Here is a 20,719-nt window from a genome sequence, read left to right as displayed (position 1 = left end):
ACCATTTTATTATTGCCTCTAGGGCATATTTCCAACACACTTTCCTTGTGAGTGAGCCGAGCATCCAATGCCTCTCCAATTGTTCCTCGAACAACAACACAAACAAAATGGTACCCAAACTCATTGGGACCAAAGAATTAGAGAACCAACAATACATAGGACAAATCCACATAAATATGTGCATACAGATATGAGAATGAATCTCTTGCACATCTCATCCAATTTGAGACTTGGTGGAGTTTCCCCTATATATTGGGTCAAAGAAAGAAAGAAAGCATGCCAAAGAGACTGCATGAAGTTAAAATGCATGCTCAATACTTTCAAGAACCGATACCAATTGACAAAGAAATACCAAGTGAAGAAAAGATACCAAATGAATAAAACAACACTTGGAGGATATCAACTAAAAGATACATCAAGGAATGAGATATCCATTGATACACACAAAAAGAAAGATGTCAGACTCCCAAAAGAGAGAATGGTTCCAAACAAACCAAGTGCTCTACAAAGTTTCATGATGGCACAAACTACCAAAAAGAAACGGTTTGCATTCCACCAACACACACTTGATAAGGATCACAAGGTGATCGTTCTAAGAAAAATAGGATAGCTCCCCCAAGCATTGTGCATTATAGATAATTTGCATTTGAATACAAAAAGCACAAGATGGGATCACCACTTCACTATATCTATACAAACACTAGAAAAGCTCAAGGAAATAACAAGATCCACAAGTGGTATGGAATACAATGGGAGTTGACATAATCCTAGGCAAGAGATAAGGAAAATGAAAGCAAAGGCCAATGTAAAGATGATCAATAATTTCTACCACACATAAGTGAGTACCAATTGTCAAAAGACAAGAAGTATTTGGAAATAATTCCCGTTGGTAGATAGCAAGGATATCCAACATCATCTTCACACCAGACACAAGCAAATTGCAACTTGTAGAGCTAACATGCCACCTAGGGACAAGATAATTTACCATATCAATTCTAGGTGACAATATCTCAAATGAACACATTTTCTACGCTTGTAATATGCACATAGCATATTACTCCCCCATAATGTGATACCAATTAAAGATAAACACGAGGCAAATAAAAGGATCCAACAAGAGATAATTAATGGACTATTTAGAATTTGAATTTCTCATGAGAAGACATACCACATAGTGACTAGATAATCTTGTAATATCAATACTAGATGGTATTCCTCATGTACACACATTTATAGGATTGTGAGGTGCACAAAGCACATCACTCCCCCATAATGGGATATTCCATTCATCTCTCACAAGAGCCAACTAAGATACAAACAAGATGCATAAAGGCTCAACACAATACTCAAATGTACATGATGTGCAAACCAACAAGCAAATTGGAAGCACAACATATACACACACATGCAAGCTACAAAACCAAAACATGCAAAGGGGCAAGTAACTTTCAATGTAGACAATTTAAGTACAAGTTACCGCAAGGAGGCACATTGGATATAGTATAGAAACTTGATAACCTAATCAACTTGGCTTGAGACAATAAGAATGACGAAGTCCCCTTAATTCTTCATAATGTAGACAAGTCTCCAATGCCCTCCAACAACACCTATTGATCAAGTTTGAGCTAGTTGGTCCCCAACCAAGTTGGGTCCTAAGATATTAGTCACAATAGGCTTGGCTACCAAATGGTTCTTTTCTTGACACCACTTTGAGTACCAACAACTTTGGCAAACACATTGCCAACCTTATCCTTCCCAAGAGAATAGATATCATCAATAATAATTGGGTTGGGTAAGTTACCACTAGTGCATGAAGATGCGAGGTGACCTTTCTCATGACATAGGTAGCAACGCCTACTCTTCACTTTCTTCTCACTTGATTTCTCAACTTGACAAGCATTATCTTGAGTTTTCTTGGGAAGAGGACTTTCTTCAACTTGAGGTTGAGCATGCGAGTGAACTTGTGGCCGCTTCCCTTGTTGCTTGTCACTAATGGGCTTCTTCTTCAATGGGCAAGATCTAACATGATGCCCTTCTACTTTGCACTTGAAGCAAACAATCTTGGCCGAATTCTTGACTTGTTCTTGGCCCTTCTTCTTGTTGCTCTTGTACTTCTTCTTATTGGAGTTGAATCCAAGTCCACCTTTGTCATTGGGGGATTTTTGCACACTCAAGATATTGTTGAGTGTGGATTTCCCTTCATGACACTTTTCCAAGTCTTCCTTCAAAGAAGTGACTTGGGCCTTGAGCTCTTTGATTTCCTCTACATGGTTAGTCTCAACACAAGCACTAGAGAAAGTATAAGCTTCATCGTTAGAGCAAAAAGGCAAGGAAAGCAATTCATCACAAGATGTACCAATGTTATGCATGGATGAATCATGAGGACTAGCACAAGGCAATATAGCATTTTGACTAAAAGTAGTGCTAGTATCCACATGAGGCTCACTATATGTTACTTAGAAATCATGGCCTCATGAGCTATCTTTAGCACATTATGGGATACTAGAAGATCATCATGAGATCTTGAGAGCTTTTCATGGCTTTCTTCCAATTTCCCATAATTGCTAGATAGCAACTCAAGTTGAGTCTGAAGCTCAACATTCTCCTTCAAAATGGATGCTTCATAAGTAATAGAGTTAGTAGCACAAGCATCATCAATAATAGCAAGAGGAGAAGGCAACTTGGCAAGCTCTTTTGAATATGAAGCTTTAAGTTGTGCATGAGACTCGGTGAGTTTGATGAGCTCACTCTTAATGACTCTTGAGCCATTTTCGAGGTGCCCAAAGTCCTCAAGAAGTTTAGCATGCGCAACTTCAAGCTTCTCATTTTTAGTTTCAAAAACATTAGCCACCTCAAGAGCTCTATCATGAGATTCCTTCACTCTAGATAATTCTAGAGCAAAAGTTTCCTCAAGAGATTCCTTGGTGGTTTGTTCAAGTTCAAGAGCTTGAGAGAGGTCCGCAATCTCATTAGCGTAATCATGCTCACGACCTTCCATTTTTTCAATGGTGACCTCATGCTCCTCGAGATGAGATTCCAACTCCTCAATATATTTCTTGCCCTCAATGGCAATGGACATGATTTCCATGAAGTTGGAACGAGCAATTTTATTTTTATGAAGAGCTTTAAAAATCATTTCCCCCTTAATTTTGAAGGAGGCAACATTATCATTCTCTTCATCATTATCCTCATCATCGTTAGCATTAACATCATCATCAAGAGACATATAGGGGTTCAAAGTAGGAGATGCCTTTGAAGCCTTAGCCATAAGGCATAAAGCAATAGATGATGATGTAGGATCCCTTGAAACACCATTTGAGACCACATCTTGTTCCATGGAGTGTTGGGTTTCCTCTACATTGTTAGCACAACAACTCGAGGAAATACATGCATTTTTATCATGGCAACAAGATATAGCAAGCATATCATTATGAGATTTAGTCAAGCAATTTCTACATGATATGCATGGACTATCAACACAAGCATGTGAAACATGTAAGGTGCACGAAGTGTTAAAGTCCAAAGATGGAGCATTGCAACAAGACAGTGATGAAGAGTCATCAACGATAAGCACACTATCATCATTGCAATGACCAACACTACTCACCATAACATTACCTTGTGGCAAACCACATGTAGGTGAAGTAGAAGAAGTTGAAAAGGCAACACGACCGGAGGTGGAGGGAGCACAATCATCCCCACAAACCATGGACACACCATATTTATCTTGAAGCTTTGTCCACAACTCATGAGCATCCCGGAACGGCATGATTTGAAATATAACTACATTGCTCAAAGCATTAAAAAGCACATTAGAAGCTTGAGCATTGAGATAAGATTTTTTCTCATCCTCTAAAGATAATCTTTGGGGATCCTTCCGAGGAGAAAAACCCATATCTACAATTCGCTCAAAATTTGGGTCCATGACCCTAAAGAGGTTAAGCATGCAAATTACCCAAACATCAAAATTTGTGCCATCGAAACTAAGAGTGTCAGAGAATCCTAATCCCCTAGTCGACATCTTTACTCTCTAGGCGGTAAAGCCTAATAACGAGAGACGAGGCTCTGATACCAATTGAAAGATCGTGGATGTCGCCTAGAGGGGGGGGTGAATAGGCGCTTTAAAATAATTACGATTTAGGCTTGAACAAATGCGGAATAAACCTAGCGGTTAATTTGTCAAGCATAAAACCTACAAAAACTAGGCTCACCTATGTGCACCAACAACATATGCTAAGCAAGATAAACTACTAGGTGATAGCAAAATATATGACAAGAAACAATATGGCTATCACAAAGTAAAGTGCATAAGTAAAGGGCTCGGGTATGAGATAACCGAGGCACGCGGTGATGATGATGTATCCCGAAGTTCACACCCTTGCGGATGCTAATCTCCGTTTGGAGCGGTGTGGAGGCACAATGCTCCCCAAGAAGCCACTAGGGCCACCATAATCTCCTCACGCCCTTGCACAATGCAAGATGCCGTGATTCCACCAAGGGACCCTTGAGGGCGGTCACCGAACCCGTACAAATGGCAACCCTTGGGGCCGGTCACCGAACCCGTACACTTTGGCAACCCTTGGGGGCGGTCACCGGTACCCGTCAAATTGCTCGGGGCGATCTCCACAACCTAATTGGAGACCCCGACGCTTGCCCGGAGCTTTACACCATAATGATTGAGCTCCAAACACCACCAACCGTCTAGGGCGCCCAAGCACCCAAGAGGAACAAGCTCAAGGGCACCAAGCATCCAAGAGTAATAAGCTTCTCAACTATAACTTCCACGTATCACCATGGAGAACTCAAACCGATGCACCAAATGCAATGGCAAGGGCACACGGAGTGCCCAAGTCCTTCTCTCCCAAATCCCACCACAACAACTAATGCTAGGGAGGAAAATGAGAGGAAGAACAAGAAGGAGAACACCAAGAACTCCAAGATCTAGATCCAAGGGGTTCCCCTCACATAGAGGAGAAAGTGATTGGTGGAAATGTGGATCTAGATGTCCTCTCTCTTTTCCCTCAAAAACTAGCAAGAACCCATGGAGGGATTGAGAGTTAGCAAGCTCAAAGAAGGTCAACAATGGGGGAAGAACACGAGCTCAAGAGATAAGGTTCATTGGGGAAGAAGACCCCCTTTTATAGGTGGGGAAAAATCCAACCGTTATGCTCACAGCCCGCACAGAGCGGTACTACCGCTCATCCTCACGGTACTACCGCTAGGGGTAGCGGTACTACCTCAAAGGTTAGCGGTACTACTGCTTGCGAGCGGTACTAAAAAAATACATCTGTGCCTACCACCACTGGACTTGTGACAAGTTTTTGGTCCGGAGCGGAAGTAGCCACGGAAGTAGCCGCGGTAGTACTGCTCCAAGCGGTAGTACCACTCCCAAGAGCGGTATTAAAAAATTACATCTTTAGTACAGCTCCCACGAGCGGTAGTACCGCTGCAGCTTTTATAAGGACATCAAAACTGACACAACTTCTGCAAACGGACTCCGGATTCAACGAAACCAAGTTTGTTGGAAAGCTAGCAACAAGGGGTAACACAATCTTGATAGAAATAACAATAAGAAGCAAATTAGAAAAGGCCCATAAGAATATGGTGAGAACCCTTCTCCGAATAAGACCAGTAAAACCTCCAGCACCGAAAACGCAATAGAAGAAGCATGTGAACTCCGTTTTCGATGAACTCGAGCCTGTCAAGAAGATGACTATAAGCTTCAAATCTCACAAAGAGAACCAAACAAGGAACCAAGAAAGATGATGCAAGGATGCAATGGTTTGAGCTCTCTACGAATGATACGATCAAGCTACTCATCGAGAGCCCCCCTTGATAGTACGGCAATCGATCCTATAACCCGGTCTCCCAACTACCACCATGAGACTGGTAAAATAGAAGACCTATCAAGGGAAAACCTTTGCCTTGCACGAAGTCCACTTGAGCTATATGATGACGATCTTGACTCCCTCAAGTTGGACCACCTTTCTTGATTGCGTTGGCCCTATGAAGACTAGATGATTGCTCCCTCATAGTCCACTATGGGTGAGCCACTCTTCGGCACATCTTCACAAGTCCATTGTCACCACAATGGACGGCAAGCTTCAAGCACTTGATCTCTTTGTGATGCATCACTTGAACTTGCACACCGCAACCTAACCCCACAAAGAACTCTCACGAAGACCACGGGTTAGTACACAAAGCGTAATTGACAATGCTTACCATACCATGGGATCACTTGACCCCTCTCGGTACATCTTCTATGCTTTGTGTGTTGATCAACTTGATTCACTCTTTGACTTAGTCTTGATCAACCTCTCACAAGACCAATCTTTAGGTAATTCCTTGAATAGCACCTTGGTCGACACAAACTCTCCTTGAAACCAACACATGTACTCCAAGGAAAGCCTATGGACAAAACCTTCAAATATAACTCAAGGAAACCATTAGTCCATAGAGATTGTCATCAATTACCAAAACCAAACATGGGGGCACCACATGTTCTTTCAACCTAAGCCTCAGACTGAGTGCTTCTACTGCAAAGGGACTGGTCACTGGAAGCGTAACTGCCCCAAGTATTTGGCGGATAAGAAGGATGGCAAGGTGAACAAAGGTATATGTGATATACATGTTATTGATGTGTACCTTACTAATGCTTGCAGTAGTGCCTGGGTATTTTATACTAGTTCTGTTGCTAATATTTGCAACTCGAAATAGGGACTACGGATTAAGCAGAGATTGGCTAAGGACGAGGTGACGATGCGCGTGGGAAATGGTTCCAAATTCGATGTGATCGTGGTCGGCACGCTACCTCTACATCTTCCTTCGGGATTAGTTTTAGACCTGAATAATTGTTATTTGGTGGCAGCGTTGAGCACGAACATTATATCTGGATCTTGTTTGAGGCGAGACGGTTATTCATTTAAATCGGAGAATAATGGTTGTTTTATTTATATGAGTAATATCTTTTATGGTCATGCACCTTTGAAGAGTGGTCTATTTATGTTGAATCTCGATAGTAGTGACACACATATTCATAATATTGAAGCCAAAAGATGCAGAGTTGATAATGATAGTGCAACTTATTTGTGGCACTGCCGTTTGGGTCATATTGGTGTAAAGCGCATGAAGATACTCCATTCTGATGGACTTTTGGAATCACTTGATTATGAATCACTTGGTACTTGTGAACCATGCCTCATGGGCAAGATGACTAAAACTCCGTTCTCCGGAACAATGGAGCGAGCAACAGATTTGTTGGAAATCAAAAATACTGATGTATGTGGTCCAATGAAAGTTGAGGCTCGCGGCGGGTATCGTTATTTTCTCACCTTCACAGATGATTTGAGAAGATATGGGTATATCTACTTAATGAAACATAAGTCTGAAACATTTGAAAAGTTTAAAGAATTTCAGAGTGAAGTGGAAAATCATCGTAACAAGAAAATAAAGTTTCTACGATCCGATCGTGGAGGAGAATATTTGAGTTATGAGTTTGGTCTTCATTTGAAACAATGCGGAATAGTTTCGCAACTCACGCCACCCGGAACACAACAGCATAATGGTTTGTCCGAACATCGTATATCGTACTTTACTAGATATGGTGCGATCTATAATGTCTCTTACCGATTTACCGCTATCATTTTGGGGTTATGCTTTAGAGACTGCTGCATTCACGTTAAATAGGGCACCATCTAAATCCGTTGAGACGACACCTTATGAACTATGGTTTGGCAAGAAACCAAAGTTGTCGTTTCTTAAAGTTTGGGGCTGCGATGCTTATGTGAAAAAACTTCAACCTGATAAGCTCGAACCCAAATCGGAGAAATGTGTCTTCATAGGATACCCAAAGGAGACTGTTGGGTACACCTTCTATCACAGATCCGAAGGCAAGACATTCGTTGCTAAAGATGGATCCTTTCTAGAGAAGGAGTTTCTCTCGAAAAAAGTGAGTGGGAGGAAAGTAGAACTTGATGAGGTAATTGCACATGTTCCCTTATTGGAAAACTAGTTAATCATAGAAATATGTTCCTGTGACTCCTACACCAATTAGTGAGGAAGCTAATGATGATGATCATGTAACTTCAGATCAAGTTACTATCGAACCTCGTAGGTCAACCAGAGTAAGATCCGCACCAGAGTGATACAGTAATCCTGTTCTGGAGGTCATGTTACTTGACCATGAAGAACCTACGAACTATGAGGAAGCGATGATGAGCCCAGATTCCGTGAAATGGCTTAAGGCCATGAAATCTGAGATGGGATCCATGTATGAGAGCAAAGTGTGGACTTTTGTTGACTTGCCCGATGATCGGCAAGCCATCGAGAATAAATGGATCTTCAAGAAGAAGACTGACGCTGACGGTAATGTTACTATCTACAAAGCTCGACTTGTTGCGAAAGGTTTTTGACAAGTTCAAGGAGTTGACTACGATGAGACTTTCTCACCCGTAGAGATGCTTAAGTCCGTCCGAATCATGTTAGCAATTGCTGCATTTTATGATTATGAAATTTGGCAAATGGATGTAAAGACTGCATTCCTGAATGGATTTCTGGAAGAAGAGTTGTATGTGATGCAACCTGAAGGTTTTATCGATCCAAAGGATGCTAACAAAATGTGCAAGCTCCAGCGATCCATTTATGGACTGGTGCAAGCATCTCGGAGTTGGAATAAACATTTTGATAGTGTGATCAAAGCATATGGTTTTATACAGACTTTTGGAGAAGCCTGTATTTACAAGAAAGTGAGTGGGAGCTCTGTAGCATTTCTAATATTATATGTGGATGACATATTGTTGATTGGAAATGATATAGAATTTCTGGATAGCATAAAAGGATACTTGAACAAGAGTTTTTCTATGAAAGACCTTGGTGCAGCTGCTTATATATTGGGCATCAAGATCTATAGAGATAGATCGAGACGCTTAATTGGACTTTCACAAAGCACATACCTTGATAAAGTTTTGAAGAAGTTCAAAATGGATCAAGCAAAGAAAGGGTTCTTGCCTGTGTTACAAGGTGTGAAATTGAGTCAGACTCAATGCCCGACCACTGTAGAAGATAGAGAGAAAATGAAAGGTGTTCCCTATGCTTCAGCCATATGCTCTATCATGTATGCAATGCTGTGTACCAGACCTGATGTGTGCCTTGCTATTAGTTTAGCAGGGAGGTATCAAAGTAATCCAGGAGTGGATCACTGGACAATGGTCAAGAACATCCCGAAATACCTGAAAAGGACTAAGGATATGTTTCTCGTTTATGGAGGTGACAAAGAGCTCGTCGTAAATGGTTACGTCGATGCAAGCTTTGAAACTGATCCGGATGACTCTAAATCACAAACCGGATACGTATTTATATTGAACGGTGGAGCTGTCAGTTGGTGCAGTTCTAAACAAAGCGTCGTGGCGGGATCTAAGTGTGAAGCGGAGTACATAGCTGCTTCGGAAGCAGCAAATGAAGGAGTCTGGATGAAGGAGTTCATATCCGATCTAGGTGTCATACCTCGTACATCGCGTCCAATGAAAATGTTTTGTGACAATACTGGTGCAATTGCCTTGGCAAAGGAATCCAGATTTCACAAGAGAACCAAGCACATCAAGAGACGCTTCAATTCCATCCACGACCAAGTCAAGGAGGGAGACATAGAGATTTGCAAGATACGTACGAATCTGAATGTTGCAGACCCGTTGACTAAGCCTCACTCACGAGCAAAACATGATCAGCACCAAGTCTCCATGGGTGTTAGAATCATTACAATGTAATCTAGATCATTGACTCTAGTGCAAGTGGGAGACTGAAGGAAATATTCTCTAGAGGCAATAATAAAGTTGTTATTTATATTTCCTTATATCATGATAAATGTTGATTATTCATGCTAGAATTGTATTAACCGGAAACTTAGTACATGTGTGAATACATAGACAAACATAGTGTCACTAGTATGCCTCTACTTGACTAGCGCGTTAATCAAAGATGGTTAAGTTTCCCAGCCATGGACAAGAGTTGTTATTTGATGAACGAGATCACATCATTAGAGAATGATGTGATTGACTTGACCCATCCGTTAGCTTAGCACTATGATCGTTTAGTTTATTGCTATTGCTTTCTTCATAACTTATACATGTTCCTATGACTATGAGATTATGCAACTCCTGAATACAGGAGGAACACTTAGTGTGCTATCAAACGTCACAACGTAACTGGGTGATTATAAAGATGCTCTATAGGTGTCTCCGATGGTGTTTGTTGAGTTGGCATAGATCGAGATTAGGATTTGTCACTCCGATTGTCGGAGAAGTATCTCTGGGCCCTCTCGGTAATGCACATCACTATAAGCCTTGCAAGCAATGTGACTAATGAGTTAGTTACAGGATGATGCATTACGGAACGAGTATCTGTTGATTGTTTGCTTCAATTGGTATCTTTTGATTGCTTGATTGCTTGTGTCTCTCTTTGTTATGTCCTTGCACACCCGTTGACTAAGCCTCTCTCACGAGCAAAACATGATCAGCACCAAGACTCCATGCGTGTTAAAATCATTACTGTGTAATCTAGATTACTGACTCTAGTGCAAGTGGGAGACTGAAGGAAATATGCCCTAGAGGCAATAATAAAGTTTTTATTTATATTTCCTTATATCATGATAAATGTTTATTATTCATGCTAGAATTGTATTAACCGGAAACTTAGTACATGTGTGAATACATAGACAAACCGAGTGTCACTAGTATGCCTCTACTTGACTAGCTCGTTGAATCAAAGATGGCTATGTTTCCTAACCATAGACATGAGTTGTCATTTGATTAACGGGATCACATCATTAGAGAATGATGTGATTGACTTGACCCATTCCGTTATCTTAGCACTTGATCGTTCAGTATATTGCTATTGCTTTCTTCATGACTTATACATGTTCCTATGACTATGAGATTATGCAACTCCCGAATACCTGAGGAACACTTTGTGTGCTACCAAACGTCACAACATAACTGGGTGATTATAAAGGTGCTCTACAGGTGTCTGCGATGGTACTTGTTGAGTTGGCATAGATCGAGATTAGGATTTGCCACTCCGATTGTTGGAGAGGTATCTCTGGGCCCTCTCGGTAATGCACATCACTATAAGCCTTGCAAGCAATGTAACTAATGAGTTAGTTGTGGGATGATGCATTATGGAACGAGTAAAGAGATTGAACTAGGTATTGAGATACCGACGATCGAATCTCGGGCAAGTAACATACCGATGACAAAGGGAACAACGTATGTTGTTATGCGGTTTGACCGATAAAGATCTTCGTAGAATATGTAGGAACCGATATGAGCATCCAGGTTCCGCTATTGGTTATTGACCGGAGATGAGTCTCGGTCATGTCTACATAGTTCTCGAACCCGTAGGGTCCGCACGCTTAACGTTCGGTGACGATCGGTATTATGAGTTTATGTGTTTTGATGTACCGAAGGTAGTTCGGAGTCCCGGATATGATCACGGACATGACGAGGAGTCTCGAAATGGTCGAGACGTAAAGATCAATATTTGTGAAGCCTATATTTGGACATCGGAATGGTTCCGGATGAGTTCGGACATTTACCGTAGTACCGGGAGGTTACCCGAACCCCCCAGGGAGTATATGGGCCTTATTGGGCCTTAGTGGAATAGAGGAGAGGAAGGGAAAAGGTGGAGGGCGCGCCCCCCTAGCCCAATCCGAATTGGGTGGGGGGCCGCCCCCCTTTCATTCCCTCTCTCCTCCCCTTCCTTCTCTCCTACTCCTACTACTTGGAAGGGGGTAATCCTACTCCCGGTGGGAGTAGGACTCCCCAGGGCGTGCCATAGTAGAGGGTCGGCCCTCCCCCTCCTCCACTCCTTTATATACGGGGGAGGGGGCACCCCATAGACACACAAGTTGATCATTTATCTCTTAGCCGTGTGCGGTGCCCCCCTCCACCATAGTCCACCTCGGTCATATCGTCGTAGTGCTTAGGCGAAGCCCTGCGCCGGTAGCTTCATCATCACCGTCATCACGCCATCGTGCTGACGAAGCTCTCACTCGACACTCTGCTGGATCGTGAGTTCGTGGGACGTCACCGAGCCGAACGTGTGCAGATCGCGGAGGTGCCGTACCTTTGGTGCTAGGATCGGTCGATCGTGAAGACGTACGACTACATCAGCCGCGTTGTCATAACGCTTCCGCTTGCGGTCTATGAGGGTACGTAGACAACTCTCTGCCCTCTCGTTGTTGTGCATCACCATGATCTTGCGTGTGCGTAGGATTTTTTTTGAAATTACTACGTTACCCAACACCATCACCTCTTGGTCACAAGATGGAAACCAGAGGCGAGGGGACGAGAGGATTATCCCCGGCGACTAGGGCTTTTGCTTACGCATTCTAGACAACGGTATTACTCTGCATTAGTATTAAAAGAAGGGTCACTTGTAGAGATCAAGATTGTCAATTTCTCTAGAAAAACGTTGCCCTCATCTATTTATTGCACTTAAACCCAACCAACATATCTTTATCTCTCCCTCCTCTCTCTCTCTCTCTCTCTCTCTCTTGTGTGTGTGTGCCCTCATGTGAGTTCCAGCCTTTCTTCAGGCAACTAATGACAAGCATGAAATTAAAGCTATCTTGAATGTGACCATCCAACGGAATTCAAAGCAAGGTCATTTGATGATCATCTAAAGAAACTTAAAGCAAATACCATGAAGATCTCATGACAGTAGGTGACCATGTGCTCCTTTTGTGGGATTGAAATGTATAGAAGCAAAATTGTTATTGCATCATCACATAAAATTTAGTCTAATAGTACTCCTATTTGAGTGTGTGGAAAAAAACTAGCCTTATTTAAAGGCAAGAAGAGGGATGGAAGAACATCATTATTCACAAAGAAGCCATTCTTTGCACCTGAAGTAGAACGAGGAGTAGAGCTCAGTGTTGGTTAGCATACACAATGCATAGAAGTTTTACCCTCTTTTGCAATGTCATTAAAGACCCATAAATATCCTAGGACTTGGAAGCATCAGAATTTACGATTGCATCAACCTGTGTATGTACATGAAGCAGAATCGCAATGTTGGTAAACTGGAGATGGATTCTTTGCTAGGTGTGTGTTGGTCATCGAAATAGCATACTTGAGAGCGGCGTAACGCAACACTGCAACGGAAACCAAGGTTTCCCTCATGTGTGAGCTGAGCTCCCACTCTGATGAAGACTAGCTAATGGTTGTTTGTAGACATCTTCTCCTCGTTGTCATTGGCACCGGTGTGGTGACTGTTGAAGGACATACCCCGACCGAGAACAAATTGATGTGGTGTGGTGGTCGCAAATCCTAGCTAGCTCCATATGCTAATGTAGATGCCATACTTGGAAATGATGTGTGTAGTGTGAGCCTATTTAGGGTTACAATCATTCAATAATGATATAAGATCGATGGGAGCGATGCTTGTCGCTCTATCTCTTTGATTTTTCTCTCTCCAATAAAGAGCATTATTTGTTGACTCAAAATGTAGCATCAACACAGCACAATCATAATGAGCACACACATGATAAATGCATAACTAAGATGCACACAACCAACACCAACATACACAAATAAAAGTATATTGAATGATTGTAAGACCAAAACTTTGCTAAGGCGTTGGGGAGAGCTACCCCGGAACTGTGCCGCCACCCATGTGGGGCCAAAAACATCCTTGGTCACCTGCCTCAATCGCATACACATCGCCATAAACACCTGTTGGTGTTCCTGTATCTCAAGAATAAACCATGAATGGAGCCAATGCGTGCACATGTAGAACCTGCGGATGTACCATTAAAACCATATCATGTCTACATACTCATCAACGAAATAAGGTCTCATGCATGCTACCGCCCTTACGAACGTGCTAAATTTTTGGCGTATGCCATCGAGGCAGTAACCAAAAATATCGGCGACATTGTGCGGGCGATACAATTTAGGCGTGAATTGGATGGCATACCATGTAGCCCGCACAAAAATGCATTGGAAGAATAAGTGTTTAATTGTTTCATCGATGTGACAAAGCAATACTTCTTACTTCCAAGCCAATTGTAGTCGTTGTGGTTGTCCTTTGCCAGGATCACGCCTCGGCAAAGGTACCACATGTCTTTGCTGGAATGCTATGAAATTGTGACATCCTCTGGTTGCAGACCTGAAATCTCCTTACTCTTAATCCAATAACAAACATTGAGAAAATATAACGATATAAGTTCCATATCCGGATACACCAAAGCCATAATGAGAAATAAATGAATACTTGAGGATATCATTTGCGTGACATAAGGAAACACACATGGGATGGTGATATGTGAAAGCACATGGAGAGTTGATACCAAGCGCCAAGAACTGAATTTTTTGGTACATTAGGAATCCACCTTTGTTTACTACATTGGAAAGGTCTTACGCCTTAGTTTGAGATACATTACCATGGTTTTGTAATTTCATGAACATAAATATATTTTTTGATGTCAGAAAATAACACGGGCCATTACCATGTTAAGGCAATGATACCCATTTGAGAAAATATCAGCATATGTTTTGAGATATGAACATCCCTGACATGCAATGTTTTACGCCGACCACCTTCGTCTCGTGCAACAACACCAACAAGGTATAATTACCCATGAGCTCACCAACCACAAAATTTCTCAAACTCAAACTATCATGTAGTTATCTTACTTACATAATTATATAAAATACAACTAATAAAAACTTAATGTATTAGAAAAAAGTTCATTCAATTGAGCTAAGTTATTTGTGATAAAAAAACTTGCATTATCACATAGCTATTTGTTTTAGTCCGGTGAGCATCAAGAGCATCGTGAGCTATTTGACTTGGGAGGTGAACAACGCCGCATCGAGAGTGTAGTGGGATGTGGTAGCCTCGACGACGGCATGGGCCTACTGGTTTGCTTCAAATAACCGTCGGTATGGCCCTCCCACCAACCATCCATCACGAGATAGATAATAAGATTGATACTCCCTCCATTTTTGTATACAAGGCCACAAACTCGGATTACAGGTACCAATGTAAAATTTAATGCCTGCTTTATAATTCAAATTTTCTTCTTGTTTACTGAGACCATTAATACTGCGCATACATGCAAAGAAACGGAATGAAGGAAGTAGCTGACTGTCATTATGACTGCATGCATGCAAGTATTAAATAGGTTGTTAGTACGAGAAAATATCATTAACTTTGCCTCGATTACTGTTGGTGGCCTTATATAGATGCAAAATATATATTTCATAGTGGCCTTGTATATAAAAATGGAGGGAGTACAAGAGATGATACCCACGTTGTTGTGGGAATCGCCTATAATTATTTCAATGAGATTCGGTTACTGCAACATTATTTGGATTAACATTATGATAATTTGAAACTAAAATAAATATAACTTATTGTCTTTTATTACACTCCCTCTGATCCTAAATACTTGTTTTTCTAGAGATTTCAACAAGTGGCTATATACGGAGCAAAATGAGTGAATCTACACTCTACAATATGTCTATATACATCGGTATGTGATAGTCCATTTGAAATCTCTAAAAAGACAAATATTTAGAAACGAAGGGAGTAATAGAGTTGTAAATATTTATTAAACATGTCTAGCGTGCACGGTGCATATTAAGGTGGACCTTTTCGTGTGCATGTGGGCATGGTGAGTTGACGTAGTAGCGTGTTGAGAGAAATAGAGTTAGTGGGATCAAGTATTTATATAAGATTCAACACGAACCTCGTAGCCCCGAGCTGTTCAAAGCAAAATATCGATGATGCCGCAATCTTCTGGCCTATCATGATGCATTGCATTATGCATTAGCTGCTCTGGGGCTGGGGCATGTCCTTAGCCCAACAATGGAGTAACCTCTATATATTGACGAAGGCGGACTGTTTGGAGTCAGTTAATCTTTTGAAGGCTAGTGTCGCAGAAAGATCAAGATACACCTTTATGGTGAATGAAATACACTGAAGTCGAAAGAACGGAATGTTTATATTACTCATGTGCGTCGGTCTGAAAATAATACAAGCCACCTGTTGGCAAACTTTGACATATGTAAAAAGGTACTCCCCCGTTTCAAAATATTTGACTTTCTAGAGATTTCGACAAATGACTATATACGGAGCAAAATGAGTGAATCTACACTTTAAAATATGTCTATATACATCCGTATGTGGTAGTTCATTTGAAATCTCTAAAAACAAAAATATTTAGGAACGGAGGAAGTATGTCATTTGGCTAAGATCAGGACCAGATATATGGTTGTGAAACATTGAAACGAGAAGTGTAGCCCTGCTGGTCGAGAAATACAAAGTCTGTCCCCGCAAAAGAGAGCAAAATGTCGATGGAAAAAAAAATCGAACTCAAAATTCCCGCCACGGAGAAAGTCCAACCGGTCGGTACATACGCGCGTGTGGGACGAAACCCGTCTGCTCCCCCCGGCCCATCTTTCCGCCACCTCAGCGATCCGTGCCGAGGCGCATGTGGGTCGGGGACCTCCTATTGCGCGCCTTCTGTGCCGCGCAAGCAAACTGGCGCCTGCAGCAGCGGCTGGATGGGCCGGCCCACAAATCGCGCTGCGCTAAAAAAGTTGGCCGAAAAACAGCACTCGATCGTCATCAATCTCGCGCCCTCGCGCTTAGAAACAGCGATGCTAACCATTCCACCAGCTAAATGCCAGTGATACTACACGGCGCGAACATTCTTAAGAAGAGAAACGTAGACGCACTATTAATTTCGCATTACACTGTAGAGTTTAGATTTTCCAATTATTTGAAAACATGTGTACATGAAGTTCATGATCATCAAAAAAAAGTTCCCGTATTTAAAAAATAGTTCACCAAAAACGAAAAAGTTCATGTATTCAAAATAAAGTTCACAAATTCAAAAGAAGTTCATCGATTTGAAAAAAGTTCATTGATTTGAAAAAAGTTCATCTAATTTGGGAAAAAATTCATCAATTTGAAAAAAGTTCATCGGATTTGGAAAAAGTTTACCAATTTTGATGAAAAGTTCATCGGTATTGAAAAAAAGTTCATCGATTTTGAGAAAAGTTCAAAAAAATGAAAAATAAGTTCATCAATTTTGAAAAAGGTTCACGAGTTTCAAAACAATCAGTTCATGGATTTCGAAACACGAGTTCATCCATTTGAAGAAACCAAATACGAATTTGGAAAAAAAGAAAGAAGAAAAGGATAGAGAAAAAAAGGACAAAGAGGAAGGAAGAAATGGATATAAAACGTGTATCTTATCACAGCTAGTGAGGTTGTCGGATTGGTTACTCCTCTAGCCCTGATAACCTGCGGTGCAGGGTTCGAATCCTAACTCGTGAGGAGATTTTGCAGTTTTCTTTAGAATTTCGAAAACAGGAAAAAAAATGAAATATGGGCCGGCCCGCGAGTAGCTCCTGCAGACGCGGGTTAGCAAAAACAGTATAAACCGGCGCCTGCAGCGCCAAATAGGAATTGCCCGTGGGTCGTCCATCGCGCACAGCGGCGAACGTCTGAGATCGTGTCAAATCAGTCAAGGCCATCGATCCATGGCACGCACCCCTCCACCAATCAGAGACAGCCTCTCCCCTCCTAGAAATCCTCCGCGCCCTCGCCGCCGATTCCTCACCAGCCCTCCAACCTGTTTTATACCAAAAGCTAATAATCCACTTGAGAGACATGCTAGCAAAATATATACACACAAAATGTTTGAGATGTTTCAAAATCACATATATGAATCCAGAGATTATCATGTTGAGGCTATCAATCCAAACAAACAGTACAAGACAATTCATAGGAAACTTGTGCAACGAGAGAAGTGGTGCCGCCCTCCTTACACAATGTCAACTGCTAATGATTTTCCAAAATTTCACTTTTGAATGTGCCCAGTATGAACATATGGGTCTTCTTTGCGCTCATATACTAAATGTCTGTTATATGGAATGTCTATGTGCATATGTTTAGTCCGTAAGTTTAATTATTTTTTATTTTATATCTATAATCTGCTGCCAGGTCATGACTTCTTCGGATATTTCTGACATAACCGGAAACCATATAATGAAAAGATGGGCAATCAATGCTCGTGACATTCTACCTGTTGATCTAGTAATATACCAAAAGGATCATGCTTTGCCTGCACATAATACATTTTTGTTAGAAAACGTAGTAGAAAAAAATCGCCGTACGGTCACCCAAGAACAATATGAAGATGCATAAACGGTTTGGATCACGATCGTTACCGAGTCCGAGTAGCAGCGGAAGTAGACAAATCGGTGTAGATTGTACTTGGAGCATGGAGAGGGAGAAATGGGGGCAACCAGGGTTTAACCCTCGCTGGAGCGGCTTAAAGAGCCGGGTTTGGCCCCTCGGGCAGTTTGCCGGAGCGGCGAAACCCTACGATCTGATGGGTTTCCTCGGGTCCCGCCCGTCAGTTTGACGTGGCAGACGTGTCTGGGTGTCCCATATCCGGCCCACGTCTGTGCTGAGTATGAGGGGTGCCGAACAATCCAGCCGTCTGGGCTAGGTTTGAGGGTTCCAGTTGGCCGGTTGGGTGCCGATTTTATGATCCGTCCGCCTGTACCTATTCGGGAGGTTTGAGGAATATACGATTACGGATGCTCTCATACCATATTGTCATTGCGTCTTATTTCGTTGATTTTGATTTGCTCCGGTATGACTTCTGATAATGTGAAGCCAGGAACATGCTTTGCTCTTCGTCAGCTGAGATGGCAGATGGATGGAAAACAGTCACACCCAAAATTCCCGCTACGAAGAGAGTTTGATCTCCCCGCCCAACTTTTGGCCATGTCATCGATCCGCGCCGAAGCTCATCAGGGCCGTCCATCAGAAGCAGCAGCTAGCGGCTGATATCTCTCGATCGATCACCTGACGTCACCGATCCGGGGCACCTACCCCTCCTCCAATCAGAGCGCACCTTCTTCCTCTGCATAAATAAAGTCGCCGCACCCTCCCCATCTCATCACCAACCACCAATCCATTCCCCACCAGCACCTTCCGGCGAAACACAGCACCTCTCCCCGGCGAAGCAGCAGCGTCCAATGGCCCCCAAGGCGGAGAAGAAGCCGGCTGCCGCGGAGAAGACCCCGGCGGCCGAGAAGACCACGGCCGGGAAGAAGCCCAAGGCCGAGAAGCGGCCCCCGAAGTCCAAGGAGGGCGGCGCTGACAAGAAGAAGAAGAAGGCCAAGAAGAGCGTGGAGACGTACAAGATCTACATCTTCAAGGTGCTGAAGCAGGTGCACCCGGACATCGGCATCTCCTCCAAGGCCATGTCCATCATGAACTCCTTCATCAACGACATCTTCGAGAAGCTCGCCGGCGAGTCCGCCAAGCTCGCCCGCTACAACAAGAAGCCCACCATCACGTCCAGGGAGATCCAGACCTCCGTACGCCTCGTCCTCCCCGGCGAGCTCGCCAAGCACGCAGTGTCCGAGGGCACCAAGGCCGTCACCAAGTTCACCTCCTCCTAGACCACGATGGTTCTCTGTAACAGTCACCTGTTTAGACCATGTCGTCTTGTAACTTGCGTTGGTTCTGTGGGAACACACTGTTTCATTACCTCATGAAATGGTAATGGTGCTTCTTTGATCTGTGTCATGGTTATGTATCATGTTCAGTTCTTGTCCCCGTCGCTTCACTTGATCTGTGTCATGGTTCCTGCTATGATCTTGTTTGTGTGAGTTCTGAATCTCCAACTTCTTTTATGCTATGCAACTTATGTTCAGATTTGTGAGCATGGCCTCTGTAATACTCTGCTGACAACGATTCTGAATTTGCAAAGATGTTTCTCTGTCTGTTTCTTAATTTCAGTTTTCAGCTATCGGTTTTAGAGGCTGATTGTGCCTTCGGCATGAGGAGGGGAGGCTGTGGTGGTCGAGTACATGTACATGGTGATGGCGCCGGGGGCTTGAGGCAGCGTCAGGACCCTGTTCCAGTTAACTGACGAAAGTGTCGATTTCTTCGGAGATAGACCCAGTTTCAGTCATAGGATGGCCGTCCTTGCTTCAGCCCTTCCTTCTGCTCGCTGCTCAACTGCCATGCCAGGATCGCCTAAAACGTTACGGTCTGCTCGTTGCAGGCACAAAGGGCGTGTCCGTCTGCTGTTTAGGCATCTGTTGTTCTGACTCGGTAGTATGGCCGTGTGTAAATCTCTGCAGACAACGGCTCATAACTTGAGTGGATGTTTCTCTGTTCCATTTCTCAACACATTTTGACTATGGGTTAACGAGGCTATTGGCCGTGTGGAGGGGAGGCTGTAGCAGACGAGTACATGTACATGGTGGTGGCGCGGCGGCTGGGGCTCGAGGCAGAGGTGAGGTGGCGTCTGACGAGAGTGTCGATTTCTTCAGATATAAATATAGGTTCGCCTCCTCCTAATTAGGCTAAGCTGTTCCCTGTCAGAGGATGGCAGTCCTTGCTTCAGCCCTTCCTTCTGCTGGCTCAACTGCCAGGATCGCCTAAAACGCCTAAAATCGTGTTTTTATCGTCAGGGCTAGGTTTTGAGCAATTCTAGTGTCAAGTTGTTCAGGACTTTCAGTTCTTTCTGCAGGTAGATAATCATTTTCTTATGGGGCTGGGTGCTCCTGCGTATTTCTTATATATAGAGAAAGCGATTTTTTTTTTATTTTTTGCAAAATGGTTGGCAAAACCACATCATATATAAGAAAAAAGAAAGAAGAAAAACACACAACACTGATAACGA

At 42.7% G+C, this 20,719-nt stretch overlaps 1 protein-coding gene across 1 annotated transcript; it reads left to right on the top strand.

The window, feature by feature from the left end:
• The first annotated feature begins 18,963 nt into the window (after window positions 1–18,963).
• Window positions 18,964–19,605, top strand: LOC109781760 (histone H2B.5). Its single transcript, XM_020340372.4, has one exon. It carries the CDS (start codon window positions 19,059–19,061, stop codon window positions 19,485–19,487), a length of 429 nt encoding a protein of 142 aa, XP_020195961.1. The 5' UTR covers window positions 18,964–19,058; the 3' UTR covers window positions 19,488–19,605.
• The last annotated feature ends 1,114 nt before the right edge of the window (window positions 19,606–20,719 follow it).

This window comes from Aegilops tauschii, chromosome 7 (assembly GCF_002575655.3).
Source record: "Aegilops tauschii subsp. strangulata cultivar AL8/78 chromosome 7, Aet v6.0, whole genome shotgun sequence".
NCBI classification, from domain to species: domain Eukaryota; kingdom Viridiplantae; phylum Streptophyta; class Magnoliopsida; order Poales; family Poaceae; genus Aegilops; species Aegilops tauschii.
This window is presented reverse-complemented; position numbering and strand designations above follow the sequence as displayed.

What these genes read in the sequence shown, in the direction of transcription:
- LOC109781760 (XM_020340372.4), top strand. Translation starts at nt 19,059, where the DNA reads ATGGCCCCCAAGGCGGAGAAGAAGCCGGCTGCCGCGGAGAAGACCCCG.